The sequence below is a fragment of the Cupressus sempervirens genome, chromosome 8, assembly GCF_028749045.1.
Source record: "Cupressus sempervirens isolate cs-2001-9-10 chromosome 8, ASM2874904v1, whole genome shotgun sequence".
Classification (NCBI taxonomy): Eukaryota; Viridiplantae; Streptophyta; class Pinopsida; order Cupressales; family Cupressaceae; genus Cupressus; species Cupressus sempervirens.
In genome coordinates, this window is record NC_143125.1 from 276,549,933 (window position 1) to 276,568,791 (window position 18,859).

An 18,859-nucleotide genomic window follows, 5' to 3' on the forward strand; every position below is an offset into this window, starting at 1 on the left:
AAAGAATACTGAAGCAAATAGTAGCATAATTTCATTCAAGTAACGAGATATCCAAATTTTTAAGCACCCTCTACCCTTCAAGACCATCAGTTCTACCTCCACAAATAGTGTCTCGATCCTATCCTTGTAATGATGTCTGATACTTTTCACTAACTGTACAAATGAAGACACAAACTTTAGGCTCCATCAGTGGCTCTTGCCGGGGACGTATGCTCCTTGTGACCATAGCGAGATCCCAGCTATCTCTGGAGGAGCAAATCTGGCGACATATTAAAAGAAGTCAATTTGCATACTTATATATATAAGAATCTAAACAAACAAACAAATCAAAATAAATAAAAAAGGGGAAACAACAAAAAATAAATAAAGAAAAGCATAATAACTTCCCTGTCAAGCTTATTGAAAAAATAGTTTGAGATACTATCCATGAACTGGGAAATCTTGAATATGGCCATTTGTATCCTGCAAAAAATAAGATTGTTCTCCCGCTTTATCAAAGACTATGAAGGGTCCGAGCCATAATGCCTCGAACTTACCATGCTTTCCTTTGTCCTGATCCCTAGCATTCCATTTTAAAACCCAATCTCCTGCCTTAAAAGATCGGTTAGAAGATTTTTTATCATGAAGAAACTTGACGTGCTGTTGCTTATTTATATTTTGTTCCTGCGCTACTCTTCTTGCCTCATCTAGCTCAATCAAAGCATTTAACCTATTTTCCATAAAATTAACATCTTCTAATTGCTCTTCGGTAACAAATTTGTAAACAGGTAACAAGTTATTTAAGGGAAGCTTGGCCTCTTTACCATAAACAAGATTAAATGGAGAGAAACCTATTGACTTCTTTACCGTGATTCTGTCCGCCCATAACGCCGAATTTAGCTTTGAATCCCAAGCGCGTTTATTATTTTCTAGCATTCTTCTGATGATCTTCAAAATGTTTTTGTTGCTAGATTCCGCTTGTCCATTACCTTGGGGGTGATATGGAGATGAGTATGAAATTGCAATACCATACTTCTTGCAAAACTCAACAAATTCCTTAGACCTAAAACACATATTATCTGCTACAATTTTTTGCGGAACTCCAAATCTAGTCAAGATATTTTCCATAAGAAATTTAATAACCACTTTGCTTGTTGATTGCCGAGTAGGTATAGCTTCCACCCATTTGGTAAAGTAATCAGTGGCTACTAAAATCCAGCTATGTCCACCGCTTGATTTTTCAGTGATCTCTCGTATAAAATCAATCACCCACATTTGGAATGGCTCTTCCGCTTGCATTGTCCTTAATGGGAGAGCGCCATCACATTTTAATTTACCAGAGAATTTCTGACAAGCTTTGCATTTTCGAATATATGTATGACAATCCTTGAAAAGCTGAGGCCAATAGTAACCTGCTCGCAATATCTTATGAGCTGTAGTCCTTGCTGAAAAATGACCCCCACAAACCCCTTCATGCATTTCCTTGAGAATAACTTCTGATTGCGCAATATCTAAACAAAACAATAAAATCCCATCTTGATTTTTCCAATACAAATCACCTTGAATTAAAACATATTTTGCAGCTTGCAACTTAATGGTCCTTTTTTGATTCTCATTCAAATTATCTCTACATTTAGTATGCTGCAAATAATACACTATATCTGCGTACCAGGGGCATCTCCCAATACTAACTTTAGCATGTTCCTCACTAATTTGGTTGACCTGCACAGCCTCTAAATTTGACTCTGCCATAAGCTTAGCTAGACCCTACCCTCTAACTAATTTGGTAATTTGAATGTCCACATTGAATTCTTGGATTTGATTTATCCAACGACATCGTCTTCCAGTGGTTTCAGATTGTCTGAATGTCTTTAATGGCAGCATTTGGCACATAGGCGATAACTTCAGCCCCTACTAAATAAGGTCGAAAAGATTTAATTGCTTTAACCAAAGCATAAGCCTTTTTTTCATTTATATCATAATTCAATTCAGCTGTTTGTAAACTCTTGCTAAAGAACGCAATTGGTTGCTCGTATCCTTCATCGTTCTTTTGTAGCATGACCACGGCTATGGTATGGTAAGAGGCAAATGAAAATAACTAGAACAGCTTCTTAAAATCAGGAGATTTTAGAACCGGGGCTTCTTTTATAGCTTGTTTTATCTTAGAGAATGCCCCTACAGTCTCACTATCCCAAGCAATTTTAGCACCCTTCTTAAGCATCTTAGCAATAGGTTTAACAATTTCAGCAAAATTAGAGACGAACCTTCTCACAAAATTTATTTGCCCAAAGAAAGATTGGATTCCCTTAGTCGTTTTAGGTATCTGAATGTTATCAATGGCTGCTACCCATTCAGGATCAATTCTAACCCCTTCCTTGGAGACGATATGACCTAACAATTTTCCTTCAGTTACCCCGAATTGAAAATTTTTAGGGTTCAAAGAGATTCCAAATTCAAGGGCCCTTATGAAGATCTTTTCTAAATGCTTACAATGGTCTTTTGCTTTCTTTGAATAAGCAGTAAGGTCATCTTGGTAGACAACCATGATCAAGTCAATCAATCCATCGAAAGCAACATCCATTGCTCTTTAAAAGGTAGCCCCTGCATTTGTTAACCCAAAAGGCATCCTAGCATAGACATAGGTACCCCAAGGTGTGGTAAAAGCAATCTTATATTGTTCAGATTCTTTCACTTTGACTTGATTATAACTCGAGAATCCATCCATCATAAATAGTAATTCAATACCGGTTACCTTTTGTAATAAAATCTCCATGTTAGGTAATGCATAATTGTCCTTAAGGGAAGATATATTCAAATTTCTAAAATCTATACATAACTGTATATCTCCATTCTTCTTTCTAACTGGGACTAAATTCGAAATCCATGTAGAATGACTTATAGGCTTTATAATTCTAGTGTCTCTTAATTTGATGAGTTCATCTTTCATTTTTGGAGCTAATGTTGGATTTATCGAACGTTGTCTTTGTCTAAATGGTTTGGTATCGGGTTTCAAAGGTATTTCATGCTGAAATAAATCTTCCCTATACGCTTTAAGCTCATCATAGCTTCAAGTGAAGACGTGTCTATATTTTCTTAATAAAGCAATTAGGTCAGCCCTTATTTTTGTTGACAGTTTCTTTCCTATGTAAACCTTTTTGGGAGAACTTTTACTTCCCAAATTTATTTCCTCAATTTCATTTTGGATCTTGGTAGATTTGCTATTTTTTGGACTTTCCTTTTCGTTAAAGATTTGCTCTAAAGAAACAAGACCTTTTGGTATTTTATTGGTTTTTAATTGCATTATTCCCTTTCCAAACAATGTTTCTTTACCGTCTTCTTCTTCAATGTACCCATTCCAATCAATGAATTGATTTTCAAAATCTCCTTGGCAAGTCAAAAATTTAATGATATCATTATCATCCTCAAAAACTTGCCAGTTTTGAACATTGTCTAGTATAGAAGGTCTATTTTTCATTTCAACCTGAATAACTTCATCAAATGGGATATCCATTTGCCTAATAGCCAAATTAGCCATTACATCAGCTAGGTAATTGGTTGATCTATCGACCCATTTGATTGAAAAGGCATCAAAGAATTCTATCAAATCCCATACATAGTTCCAATATTGTTTTAATCTCGGGTTCCTAGTTGAAAATTTATGCCTAATTTGTTAAACAATTAAATCTGAATCCCCTAAAACAGCGAGCATTTTAATCCTATATGCTTTTGCAATACCAAGACCAATGACTAACGCCTCATACTCAGCAATATTATTAGTGCATTCAAAATTTAGTAAGAAAGAAAATTTAAAAGTTTTACTTGACGGCGAAACAAAAATAACTCCAGCCCCATTTCCTTCCTTACTACATGCGCCATCAAAAAACATTTGCCAAATATCATTACAATTTTCTTTTACATAAATTGAAAATGGATCAACAATCTTAGAAGTAGGTTTGGTTATACTTACTTGGAAGTTGTCCATGTCTAAATGACAAAAGTTAACCTCGGGATCCGAAATGTAATCTTCAACCAAGTAGTATGACTGGGGTTCCCTTTTGATTCATATTTCTTTTCCTCCCACAGGTATGGTAGCATAAGACATATCTAACTGCACATGACCTCCAACCAAATTTGACCATTGCCTAGATAACAACATACCATAACTTGCTGATATTTCAACTACTGTAATATTAGTTCTGTATGATATATGCGGAAATGATGGAAAACAAAATTCAACATTTTTAATTATTCCAACTACAGGTACAGATCTGTTATCCATGGCATAACATTTTCCAAAAGGAGTATCAACTTTAAGTCCTATTTCCTTCATTACATCTGCAAACATAATATTGATTGCTGCGCCAGAATCAATCATACAATTTTTTACCAATTTATTGTTTATCAACAATGTTAAATAGAACGGGTCTACTTGATTTGTCCTCTTATTTAATGTTGTTCCTAGATACACAATAGGTGTTTCTTCATTATTTTTAACATCATCCTTATTGTCAATATCTTGCACACTAGACAATATCTTCACAGTTTCATGCCTGTAATCAGAAAATTTCATCATATCCATTAGAGGCACAGTAATCTTTAATCGAGATAAAGCATGACTCATAAAACTATGACAATCAGATATTTTCTTACCATTAATTTGCACAACTGGTTGCTTGGTAATTTTATAAGTTTGATTACCTTCCTTTTGTTTGGTTTGAGCTTGATTTTCAGGCTTCTTAGATGCTTCAATCTGCTGCTGATTCCTAACAAATATACCAGCAGGAGTCCCTTGATCAGCATTATTTTCTTTATTCCTTCTTTGATATGTATGTTTAGCATGCTCAATTGCTGCAATAGTATAAGCTCTTCTTTCTTCTGGTGTTAATCTACAAAAAGTAGGATTATCTTCTTCATTTGAAAAGACTTGTTGAGTACATTGCTGCTCGTTAGAGCCCCTGTAATAATAATCAGCATTTTGATCTTCATCCCCAGAGTCATCTTCATCCCTTCCCCATATTGGTTCAAATGATATTGTGTTGACTACGGGTTGTTCCTCATTTTGATTTCTTTCTTCAAAAATAGCTTGTGCAACGATACAATGATTAGGATCGTGGGGCAGCCTGCACGCATCACACCATGGGCCATCATCAACAATATTCACTTTCTTCAAAGGATCAGGTGTATCTTTAGCATGAGTTGGTCTCTCCGGTTTTCCATTCTTCCAGTTTGTGTTATAAGGCATATCATGTAATCTTACTCTGTCATTTCTATTAAAGGGTGGCCTCTCACTTCTACCTTGTTTGACTTTTATCTCTTTTAACATATCCATCATTTCTTTGAGTTCATCCTTCTTAGGATTTTTTGGATTATACAATTTGGAATCATCCCTCTTATTAATTATTCCTGCCGCTTTCCTATCATTTTCAATGGTCATGGCAACTTTGAAAGCTTGGGGTAGCGAGGAAGGTCTATGGGATCTTATTTCATAGTGAGTTTTGCTATCAAAGGCACTTAAATAAAAATCAATCAAGAATGAATCTACAAGCCTAGTTTCTCTTGGAATTCTGTTGAGGACTTTATTAAATCTTTTGTTAAACTCTGACACTGATTCATTTGAGTTCTTCTTAATGTTAGTCAATTCATGTGACGCGAAAGATGTATCAGTGTGATCCCCAAATTGCTCAATAAATTGATCGGCAAAATTACACCAGCCAGAAATTGATCTATCTGGCAAACTTCTATACCATTCCGCAGCGTCATCAGTTAATGATTGAACAAATAATTTCATGAACACATCCTCATGTTCTTCTTCAAAATCTTCAATCACATTTTTCAGGTTGATAACATGTCTTTCAGCTGATTTAGTTCCATTTCCTGAAAATTTTGGGATGGCATTCCTCAAATCATTTGAAATAAGATTCGGATATCCTTGAATCCCATTAAAATCAAGCTGCCTATAGCATTCAATTGCCATAGGTTACCGCATCACTTGGTTTCTATTGCCTTGATTTTGAGCCACATATCCTTGAAGGTTTTGATTATTGTTATTCTGATTTGCCCCATAAGGCTGTCTAGTATTCCCACTATTTTACTGAATTCCTCTATTATTTTGTCCATTGTTCCATGCTCGCTGATTATTATATCTATTAAAATTGTTATCTTGATTTCTCTCTCTTCTATTCTCATAGAGCGGATTATCATGATTAGTAGCATATTGTGCGTCCAAATTCTTTCTGTGAGGTGGGTTATACCTAAGCGGAGTATTTTGATCTGATTTTTCTTCCCTCAACCTATCTGATCTTTGTTCATTAGAAGGTTTAGGTGGGGAAGTAATAAGGTCTTTTGACATTCCTATTTTCGCTAGGATATCATCCGGCTGCATTTTTAACGCTTTTGCCAATATTGCGCTATTTCCACTCGTAGTTTCAGCCATTTTCCTTATTATCATGCCCCACTGCATTATTTGTTCTTGTTCATCATCGTCTTCTATACGAGTTATTTCACATTGAGGCTCTTCATCAATTCTAGGAATGTGAAAGAACGGGTTTTCTTCTTCATTTTCTGGGCTATTATGGCTTGATTCACAAACTTCAGGTTGTTTATTAGCTCTTTCCTGAAAATTTCTATGTCCTGTATAAAACATCTTTGCCTTTTGATTTTTACCTTTCTTATTCTTTGGCTTCTTTTCAAAAGTGAGTTGCGCAAGTCTTTTAGGCTGGGGGTTTACCAATCTTCTACCCCACATACACTTGCAAAATTAAACAAATGCTGATCCAAATATACAATAGAGTCGCCAATTTCCTTTAAACAAAAAAAAATGAAAATTTGGGTTCCTTATCCAGCAGAGTTTTATGCCAATAACTTGAAAAACAATTTGCTTATGCCTAAATGAAAATAAGAAAAGAAATCTCGATTTAGTTGCTGATTTTATGTGAATTAAATAAAATGAAAATTTTGAGCCAAAACTTTAAGACTTTTGAGCACAGCTTTGAAATTTTTAGAAAAGATCTGTAAATTTTGTCACAATGATGATTAAAAACCTGAATGTTGGAATCTGAAAATGGAAACAAAAGAAAACTTACTAATGTATCTATATCTAACTGAAAGAAAACGAAATCAGAAATCTCACCTCTAGGCTTTTGCCTAAATGAAACTCTAGACTGGTCCCGGAGTAAGTAAACCTTACTTGCGACGTTCCCCAGTAGAGTCGCCAATTTGTTGGTTCCCAAAACCGCAGATTGGAATCCTACGAGCCTTGCCTGCTCGATGCTGGGATATCCAACCGGTTAAGGCCAACTTGACGGAACTGAACAACACAATCCAATTTCCCTGCACTTCCGGCTCTGCAAAACTGAGGCGAGTTTACCTAATCTTGGACAAAACACTTAAATCCAAGACACTTAAAACGGATCGATTAGAACGCAAACACAATAAACGTTTTCCAAATGGCAAGAAATATAGGAAAACTTTAAACTTGCAATTTATGAACTGAGAACAAAAGAAAATGATGGAGATAACGTTTTAAATAAAGTATAGATATAAATTAAAACGATAGATGAATATATTTATTCCTCAAAGGAAAGAAGTAAGACATTTGCCAGCATATGGATTATGAATTAAGAGCAAAAGACCAGTGCTTAATTAGATGGGCAATAGAGTCAAAATTATCGATTGAAACGTACAACTTTATAAAATCTAATATATTCGAATTATAAACAAATTTAATAATTAGATGCGATGGATCAATTATTTGAATGCAATTTTAAATAACTCTAAAATGCACTTTAACTCTTACAGAGACAAATTAGACATGAATATGGAAACAAATAAAATATTTCACAATATTTATGTTTATCGAATTTAAAATGCAATAATGATCCCGTCCACTTATCCGAATATTAAAATATTTATAAAAAATAAATAAAAGACATTTATAAAGGACACAATTTAATAATAAGTTAAACTCTAATGCAAATAGAAATAAATGTGCTTATAGATTATGCCAGAAAAATTATAAGTAGAGACACTCCCTAAGGATGATCTATCCACAACAAATTTATCCGGACCGAATGAAATTGACTCAAAAATCCACCATCCACATGCTTAGTTCAACAAGTCACTCTTTTGCCGATGAGAAAATATAATATATCAATAGGATAGGCTAAGAGAAAAGTTCAAGTATGAAATATGAAAATTGTCCCTCTCGTGTTTTACATCTCAAATATTTATAAAAGTAAGAAGGGTGCAAATGAAAAGACACCACTCTTCATAATACCTAATCCCAATTTGTAACTATGCGATTATACTAAAGAAAGAATTTCACTAAGATGAAGGTTAAACATCAAACATATAACTGCCGAAGATTTGACAGCAACCATGATACCCGTCTTGGGTTCCTCTATATTGATCGCTTCATCAATCGCAAGGCTCAGCCCACGCAAATAAACCTCCAGCCATGATCGATATATTGTGAGGAGTTTGCGCATTCGACATCTGCAAAAGATCATCTATAAAATTCGTCACAGGCCCCATGCTCCTCTGAATGTCTTTGGCTCAAAACTTCCTTTCTTCAGCATATACTCTCCAGACAAGTCCTCAAACTCTCGAGAGCTATTGACGACCACGAATGAGTCACCCCTGGCTTCCATCATTCAGACGCCTGCAACAAATACAAAATGATAAATATTAGAAATCAAATCAAAATTGGTTTGTGTCTATATCCTTTTAATTTCTTTTTCGGTGGCATTTGCTCCTAGATAGATTTAGTTGGCTCTCGATATTGTCAATAGAAGGCTTTCTTCTCTAAAATTTCCAACGCCTAAATTGCAACCTTGCTTGAATATGGTCTCATTATTCGCAAATGATTTGCTTTGTCCGAATGCGTTTACCCAATGTCGCCAATGATTTCTCTTGACTCCTTATTGTTATTGATTTCGCATATGTCTAGAACTTTGAAGTTTATTAGACCTTCCTGTATGTCTATATCCCACTTCTTTGGTGTTCTCTAAGTGTGATTATAACCCATTGTCTTCCTTTCTGTGATTACAGACATCACTAGATCATTTTGAAAAGGCTGGGCATAAAGATTTGATTTGTTTCTCGATATTTTAATTATTTCTGCAGATTCATTGCTTTACTTTGAGACCACTTCACAGATCACATCACATTGAACTTAGTCCTTGAAACTGCTAGCATTGATGGCAGATGCTTCAATTTGAAATATTTCACTTGGCACAGTTGACTGATATAGCTTGCTTGAATATGGTCTCATTATTCGCAAATGATATGCTTTGTCCGAATGCGTTTACCCAATGTCGCCAATGATTTCTCTCGACTCCTTATTGTTATTGATTTCGCATATGTCTAGACCTTTGAAGTTTATTAGACCTTCCTGTATGTCTATATCCCACTTCTTTGGTGTTCTCTGAGTGTGATTATAACCCATTGTCTTCCTTTCTGTGATTACAGACATCACTAGATCATTTTGAAAAGGCTGGGCATAAAGCATTTGATTTGTTTCTCGATATTTTAATTATTTCTGCAGATTCATTGCTTTACTTTGAGACCACTTCACAGATCACATCACATTGAACTTAGTCCTTGAAACTGCTAGCATTGATGGCAGATGCTTCAATTTGAAATATTTCACTTGGCACAGTTGACTGATATAGCCAGTTCCTTGGCAAATTCTACCCAATTGTTATTTGATGTTTCTATATGACACAAAAAATATCATGCTGCAGTAATGCTTCAACTCATCATTGATGGACACGTATACTGCTCCATGATTAAGCCCAAGTATGTTAATGAGAATTCACTACAAGGATATATGAAACAATTGCTTACTGGAGATAGAATCCAAAACTGAATATAAGCAAACATCAGGATGCCAAATCTATTTTTAATTGTCACTGTATATGACAGTTGCTGCTCCATTGAAGGCATGCATTGGGTGTTTGAGTATTGTTTAGATTTATCACTGTACAACCGTTAAAAAATCTCATTGTAAACAACCAGCATAACATATACATATTTTCCCTTACTTAACCAATATCTTGAGACAAATAACCAATCCTGATGTAACTTCAAAACTGAAAATAATGGCTAGAAGGAAACAAAACTGCTGATAAGTTCCAGAATATTGAAAGAATACTAAAGCAAATAGTGGCATAATTTCATTCAAGTAACGAGATATCCAAATTTTTAAGCACCCTCTACCCTTCAAGACCATCAGTTCTGCCTCCACAAACAGTGTCTCGATCCTATCCTTGTAATGATGTCTGATACTTTTCAGTGACTGTACAAATGAAGACACAAACTTTAGGCTCCATCAGGACCAACTCAAGGTAAGCAAAAAGTCGAGAGATTTTATAAAATGGGTGTTACCAATATCCTTTCTTCTTATCTTTCAAGAAAGAATCCACTTACTTGTGGAGAGAGTAATGGGCAGGGTGAATCTCTACCTACACTTCTATCAAGAGTTGGCAATAGTGATACCGATAAACCTTCACTAACTCAAAGGCTGGCTGAAAATGTACCGGTTTGGCTCTAAGTCTGGTCATACTTCTATATGAAAAAGCTTTACAATTAGGGCACAAAGACTCCTAAAAGTAAGAATAATTTAACTATTTTGCGAATTAAGAGAGAAGTATAAGCTATAGACAAAGCTTCTAGCTATATATTTCCACAACCGCTCCCAGTCAAAGCTTCGACTCCGGTTGCTTCTTAAATCACTATGCTCTTTTATTGAACACACAATAATAACATGAATCAAGACAATAGGCACAAATTACAGTCAAAGCTTCTAATTTGCTCTATCACAATTGCTTCCAATCAAAGCTTCGAATCCAATTGCTTCTTTTATTCACTTTTCTCCCAAATTATATTACACAATCAAAGTTATGCTGGCACGAATGTTGTAGAGTTTTCTTGCATACAACAAAAGATGATTTTTACAATGAGGGGGCACTCCTTTATATAGGCACAGGAGTTGAGAAAAAAGTGGAGGAAAAAGTAGGAGCAACTCAACCAACTTTGACCTAGTCTAACTAAAAGAGAAAATATAGGGTTACATCCAACTGCACATGCAACTTGCATTACATCTTTTACATACACATGTAAGTCGTATTACATGTAATTACACATTTTCATGCAATACATTCTCTTTAATTACAAACATGAAAGAAGAAGAAAGAAGACACGAGAAGGAAACAATCCTGAAGGGCCTTGTACTTGACGATGCAATTTTAGATAATCACAGGATCAAGAGTTCTTGTACTTTGTACCATTGCATTCACCTTGATAACCATGGTGTTGCGTCTTTTGATAACCTCTGACTGTGATGAATTGTCCGTTGTCATGTGGAAACTTGATGTGATCCAACTTTTCTCGCTCAAGTTTTCGTGAATTCTCCTTTGTAGATCAGCACAAACTAGAGTCTGACACTTTGAAAACCTTTTCGAAGGTGTTCGGATGTAAACTTGAAACAACTTTCCATTGACATCTTTACCCTTTTTTTTTTCTTTTTTTTGAAGTGCAGTGCTTGGCGCATGGGAATGCGTGCAAATGAAGATTGCTGATTTCCAAAATGTGACTTGGGCTTTCAAGATGTCATTGCACGAAAAATGGATTACATGTAAATGCAACATGCAACAAGGGATGAAGGATGAGATAGAAAGTGAAGGTGAATGGTGGACGATTTTTTACGTGTAAGTGCAAATGAAAGAGATGCAAAGCATGTAATGACATGGGAAGTGGAAAAACATGTATTTGCTCATGGAGGCGCAAATGCCTATGGAGAGGCAAAAATGGAATGAAGTTTGATGGAAAATGAACTTTATAGATACCTTAAGGAAAAGTAAGGTCAAAGTACATGGGAAAACATGCACATGACATCTTTTTGAAAAAAGTGACTTTTAATGAAAATTGGACCTTTGAGATGCAATTACATGTAAGGCATTTCGTGTAATCGTGTTGTGCGAATGGATACAGAAAGTGGGATGAGTGAAAATGGAAGCGGAAAATGGGATTACATGCATGTGCCGATGGTGAATGAGATGGAAAACATGTAATCACATTTGTCGAATGAGATGTGATGTGTTGTGATATGGAAAATGGAAGTGAAACATGATGTTTTCACATGAAGTGAAGCAAAAACAAGTTCTTGGGAAAGAATTTGTAACTTCTCCAAAGTGGAGAAAACCGACAAGCAAGCACAAAGCATAGAAACAAGCACAAAACAAACAAATGCCTTTGGCAAAAGACTCAAACATGTCAACAAGGAAGCCACTTCAACATGCAAATTCGAATTTGGAATTTGGGGAAATTCCAAAAGTGTGAAAATGAGAGTTTTCATCATTTTTAAAGGCAAAATGCACTTTTCATGACATATATATGGACAAATGTGCAATTTCAAGCTAAAATATGTATGAAAATAGCAAGATAAGCATGAATTGATGAGCAAGTTTGAAAATGTCCACTTACTTAAGGTTAAAGAGCCAAAACAGCAAGAATCATAGAATTTGAAGACCAATTCTTCCTCAAATCCAGATTTTAAAACAACTTTTTGACTTTTTCTGTGCTTGCATTTAACACAAATTAATGAGCAATGAAGGGTCCAATTTGACAAGAAAATGCCAAATACGTGGTCTCCAAAGGCAATAACATGCATTAAAACTCAAAAACGACCCCTCTTGATCAAAGGTACGGGCTGGAAATGCATTTTTAAAGTTTTTTGAATGAAAACATGACTTTTTAATGCAAAAATCTGGGCCGTTTTTGCAAAAACGTAGCCACAAAATACATGTCTTTGAGTCATTTTTGACTTGGGAATACAAAAACAACTTCTCCAAATATATATACATGGATCAAAATGCAAAAAAGTGGTTTCAAAACACAAAAAAGTGGATAAAAACCCCAATTTTTTAGGTTCATAAAGGCATAAAATGAATTTGTTTTTTCAGCTTCTAAGTGCAAAAATATGAGCCAAGATGTATTGCAAATGACTGAAGATGCAAAAGCTCCTCTTTTCCTTGCAAAAACGTGATTTAAATCACTCAAAATGGATTTATTTGAAAAAATTTCCAAAAACACGCCCTTGGAAAGAGTTTGAAAAATTGTTTTTTAGCAAGATAAATCCATTTTCAATGTTGGAAAATCCATGGCTAAGAAAAACCGACCCTATTAGAGAAAATCTCATGCAAATCCATTGAGAAAATCTCAAGTTATGATCAAAATCGGGTTTTTGGAGAGCAAGAGCATGTTCTTCTTCAAAAACAGACTTTTGGAGGGTCAATGCATATATTAAAACATGTCCTTTGATCAAATTGGACCTTTTGGAGTCACTTACACATTTTAAAACATGCATCTCTCCAAAATCGCACTTTTTGGGTGTCATTACATGTTTTAAAATGTGCTCATAGACAAAAACGGACCTTTTGGGGGAAGAAGCATATTTTAAAATGCAACTCACCTTTTAGATGTATAAGCATGAAAACTTCACTTTAGCATCAAAAAAGGTCAACTTGTGATAGACTTCTGATGTAATGACATCAAAAAGGTCCACCAAAGTAAACTTTATATCCAGTGACATGTAAAATGTCCACTTTTGATGGATTTTACATGTTATTGCATATAAAATGTCCACTTATGAAGACTTTAAGTCATTTAATTCACTTAAAATTATAAAAATGTTACAAGATTGGTCATAAACAATATTTATTTATCAGATTTTGAAATATAACATATAAACATCATTTAAAAGTAACATTTAAAAAAGCATTTGATTTTTAAAACCAAAAATTAAACTGAAACTATATAGCTACATTAACTAAAAAATTAAAAAGTAACTCAGCTTTAAATTATAACATAAAGCGCACTATAGTCATTTTAAGTAAAAAAATTAAAGCTATTGTAACTTAAAAACATAACAAAAAGTGAATATAAGTTATATTTATCAAAAGGTAAAAGTCAAATTGAAAATATAACATCATATTTTTAAGTTGTGCTGTTGCACCCAAATAGTCCACTTTTGAAGCACTAAAATGGGCATAACTCTTGACTGACAACTCCGATTACACTATAGGTTAGACCGAATCGAAGGGAAAAGTGAAAGGCATGACATGAGTAAAACCAAAAGACTAAAAACCAACAAATGCAAACTCAAAAGCAAAGAAAATGATGATGAAGGCCTAAAAAATCAAGCAAAGGCTCGACAAAAAGCAAAACAAAAAAGACTTGACAAAGGCCTTCAACAAAAAGATTCATTATATCAATCGGCACCGATTGGTTGATCAATACTAACCAATTAACTAATGAACTAAACTCAAAGAAATGGGAAACTAGTTTGAAAAAGTTTTGTGTTGTTACCTACATTTTGTGGTCACAAAAAGTAGGACAATAGGTCGTCATGAGAGTGACCAACCCATGGTACCACCATTCATGAGTAGCTCCCTCCAAGTGTAGTGTTGCAAATTTGATGGCATCTTCTTCAGGCATTGGTCTCAATGGAAGGTAGTTATCAAGTTTTTGTACCTATGACCTAGTTGTACACTTGTTAATTCTATCAAAAGGGACTAATGTAATCAAACCAAGAGCTTGTTGATAATTCATTCTTGCTGGAGCATGTTGTTCATTTCTTCCACTATTTCTCCTATTTCTTTGATTCATGAACTGATCAAAGGTCCATTGCTCTCTCAAATCAAAAGGTAATGTGCAATACTTCAAATAGGTTTGCCTTGCTTCACCAAAAGATGCAGCTGTTGCAGTGTGTTATCCTTTTCTTGGTGTGAAGGTAGGAAAGGGTTCTAGAAGTTGATCCTCTAGTAGTTGTAGCACTTTGAACAATTCTTTCCTCTTCATTGTTGTGACATGGTGGTTGCTAATACTAAGTTGTTTGCTAGTGCATTTTTGTCAATAAGCGTGACATTATGTCAAGCATTATCAAATTCCCTTTCAGCCTTTGCATCTTTGTTTTCAGCTAAAAGTCTTTGTTCTTTTGCCATGTTCTTTCCCCTAATTGTCCCTGAAAGTGTGCTTTCCTCTGGTACTAGTGGAATGTTGTCCTACTGCCTTCCTTGCTCTCGACTATAGTTTCTGATCTCTCTCTCATTCATCGATTAGCTGAATCACAAGATGGAAGGAACTTGGTTCGGATACCACTATAATATCCCTTACTAAATTTTGATTTTAATTTTATGATTTTTGACCTCATCAAACACTTTACACAAAGAGATATCTTGCCATATGCTTCTTATATGCTAAACTTCAATTGGTAACAATAGAAATGCTTGCACAAGTCTTCAAAAACATCTAAACATTGTATTAGAATGAAGATGCAAATGGCTGATTACAATCATTGTGTGATGGCCAAGACTCTTGGCTTACAAAGGAATGTTCTTTAGAAGCTATCTTATACCAAGTTGACCTCCATAAAATCTGAACATAATTATATCAATGTGAAAGATTGAATATCTCTCACCCAAACAGCTGCAACCCTTTTGAGGATCTTTCACCACCTCAGTTATGCTTATCAATGGGAGTGATCGTTCCCAATGACTAATGATCTAACTTTGTAGAAACCCTTTGCTCCACAAATGAACATATCAAAGGAATTGTCAAGAAACGGATGCTCAAAATCTTAATTGTCCCCCTATTTATACTTTTTCTCCAAGAGGAGGTGTATCCTTCAAGAAACTCTACGAACGTGAGGAGGTGGATCTTTCAAGAAGCTTCTAGAAACATGGAGAGGTGGGTCCTTCAAGAAGCTTCTAGAAACATAAGGAGAAGCTTCTAGGAACATGAGGGGGTGGATCCTTCAAGAAGCTTCTAGAGACATGACGAGGTGGCTCTTTTAAGAAGCTTCTAGAACCATGAGGAGAAGCTTCTAGGAACATAAGGAGGTGGATGCTTATACTTATTTTTTCTTGTAACATTAATTAAATATAAGGTTATCTTTTAAAATTCATATAATTGATAATCTTACAAATTATTAATTGATTTCTCCCTTGTTTTTCCTCTTAGCCTTCGGAGAATGAAAGGCTAAGAACTCCACTAAGAGGCTAAAAAGATGGGGACATTACAGTGCTTGAACCATTAAATAGAAAGATGGAAATGTATGAAAGTCTTCAGGTCTTTTGACTATGGAAAAGTTTCGTGTTCTTATTTGGTTCCCAAGTTTGCTGAACAGAAGTTATGCAGTGAGTCACCAATAGATGCCGACGAGCTATAGCTCATTCGCAGGCTTGCCATTTTGTGCTAAAACGTTGTCGATTGCATGTCCGCAAGTGCTAACTCAGCGTCGTGGGTGGACTGTGAGTCGACATTTTGGTTTGAATGTGGGTTGTTATAGGAGGATATTCTGTGCTGGGATCTGTTACCTATTTGGAATGAACAATGGTTCACTGTTGATGCCATTTTTGCGTGATATGCCATGAGGAATTCGAACCATTTATTCTTTATACTAAGATGCTCGGTTATCTGTGTATTGATCCATTGCATGTGCAGAAAGCTTGTCTTTGCTGGAAAAGTAGCTGCAGAAGTCTTCTATACACACCATCATCCAGATGGCTCCAGTCGTGTTCTCTAAATCAGCAACTAGCAGCTACAGATGCCAATATCTCTGCATCATATTATCCTGTATGTGTGTTGTTGGTTGCATTGTATTCAATCTGAAGGATCATTGCCAAGTCCATTCTGTTATAGATCCTGGTCTGAGATGTATATTACATGTTACATATTAAACATCTTAGCTAATGTGTGAACATTTAGTGACACAACAATTTAGTTCAATGAGTCACTTCTTTTTGGTAAATAAACGAATTTATTACGTTTGAACACAATGCACGTATATGAAATTCCCAGGTTGTCTTCACAAAACAATAAAAACTACAGAAATCCATGTTGAGCCAATAATCAAATTTTCAGCATACAGTGGACATCTAGACAAGTCAGATAATTATATTTTGATACTAAGAGCAAGCAGTGGCAAAAAAAATATATAATAAAAATCCTTTAGCAGCTCTGGAAATTTAAGGCCTAAAACCTTAGGGAATATTACAGGTTCCTTGACCAAAAAAAGTTTAATAGACACAAAATTAAGTTAGCTTATACAAACTACTTACCATATAGTTATATCCTCTGGTTTTCCGTATCTGTTGCAGTTCTGGATCTGTCTCAAAATTGTCAGCGTCCAACTTCCAGTAAAGAACTCCAATATCTAAAGTGAAGGTAAAAATACAAGTTAGTTGCTATTTGTCCCATATTAGCATGTTTCATACTCTGCATGATTCCACAAATGCACTTCAAGTTTTTATCCATTTGAGATATTTTAATTCACATGACCCAAAATTTCATCCTTTTTCTTCAATATCTACCCAGTCATGGAGACACTTTCAATCTGTTTATAACTATATAGCTAATTTTGACTGTCATAAATCATTACACTTAAGTAGAACCAATTTGATTAATTTATAAAGTTTGGTAACCATTAAAAATAGTACACAAGACAAAGTATACATTTAATGCAAGTGAATATAAGATGTCACATGTCCCCATCTAAACCTGGGAACTTACGTTTTATGAATTAAAAAGCAAATATATGGCCTTAAAAAATAAAAACATTATTTAAACAGGCAGAATAAATTCAATTTGGAGAATAACAATGCCTTGTCAGCACATAAATGAAAACCATCAGTCGTAAAAGCATGTATTAACTGCTGAAAATATTGACAATATATTGAAAATCTGCATCATACATTAACTTGTGAATCAAATTGTTCATACAAAAACTTGAAACGCACATAATATATCAGTGAAGATTTAGAAATTATCAAGCATCCAGAGCCAAAGAGATGTGCATAGTTTTGCAGTGACTATTCTTTTTGATATGTTAGGTGTAGGATGAGGACCCAAGCAAATATATGGCCTGTAAAAATAAAAACATTATTTAAACAGGCGCAAGAAATTCAACTTGGAGAATAACAATGCCTTGTCAGCACATATACGAAAAACATCAGTCGTAAAACCTGGGAACTTACATTTTATGAATTAAAAAGCAAATATATGGCCTGTAAAAATAAAAACATTATTTAAACAGGCAGAATAAATTCAACTTGGAGAATAACAATGCCTTGTCAGCACATATACGAAAAACATCAGTCGTAAAAGCGTGTATTAACTGCTGAAAATATTGACAATATATTGAAAATCTGCACATACATTAAGTTGTGAATCAAATTGTTCAAATAAAAACATGACATGCACATAGTATATCAGTGAAGATTTAGAAATTATCAAGCATCCAGAGCCAAAGAGATGTGCATAGTTTTGCAGTGACTATTCTTTTTTGATATGTTAGGTGTAGGATGAGGATCCAAGCCCTCTTTTAAAATTCAAATTTGAACAAAAGGAAGCTTCAGACGTATTAAACAGGAAGCAGAAGACAAAACACTACATTATCCCAAAATGAAATATTAAACAGAATCCTCTGTGACTTGCCAACTTGCAGGAGAGGAAGACCAAAAAAAAATTTACTGTCTGATGAAAAACTTACTGAAAATGGAAGAAAGAGGAACTTAATCTGAGCTGTCCTTAAAAATTGATCCAATGGTCTCAGAATTCCACATCTTTAGGATGTATAAAACTTCTCCCTTTTGGTAATGTTGGAGATACAACTAGGGAGATATCTTTCTCCTGATTTTAAATATATAAATAATCTATTTTTTATTAAAGACATCAAAGGGTCCTCAATTTGAATTTTGAGGGGACAAGACATTGAATGGTCAAGAGTCAAAACAATGAAGGATCAAGATATCAAAGGGTCTTCAATTTGTAAAGGCATGACAATGAAGGGTGGAAGCAATGTTTTATATTCTTCAAGAAG

General features: G+C 34.7%; 1 protein-coding gene across 3 annotated transcripts in view; it reads right to left on the reverse strand.

Moving 5' to 3' along the window:
* LOC149542506 (acireductone dioxygenase 3-like) overlaps window positions 1–18,859 on the reverse strand; it is a 199,710-nt gene that overhangs the window by 127,670 nt on the left and 53,181 nt on the right. For all 3 annotated transcript variants that reach the window (XM_089797441.1, XM_089797440.1, XM_089797442.1), the window contains exon 3: window positions 17,100–17,194. In XM_089797441.1, coding sequence (XP_089653567.1) covers window positions 17,100–17,194 — 95 coding nt within the window. The remainder of the gene's footprint in view (window positions 1–17,099; window positions 17,195–18,859) is intronic.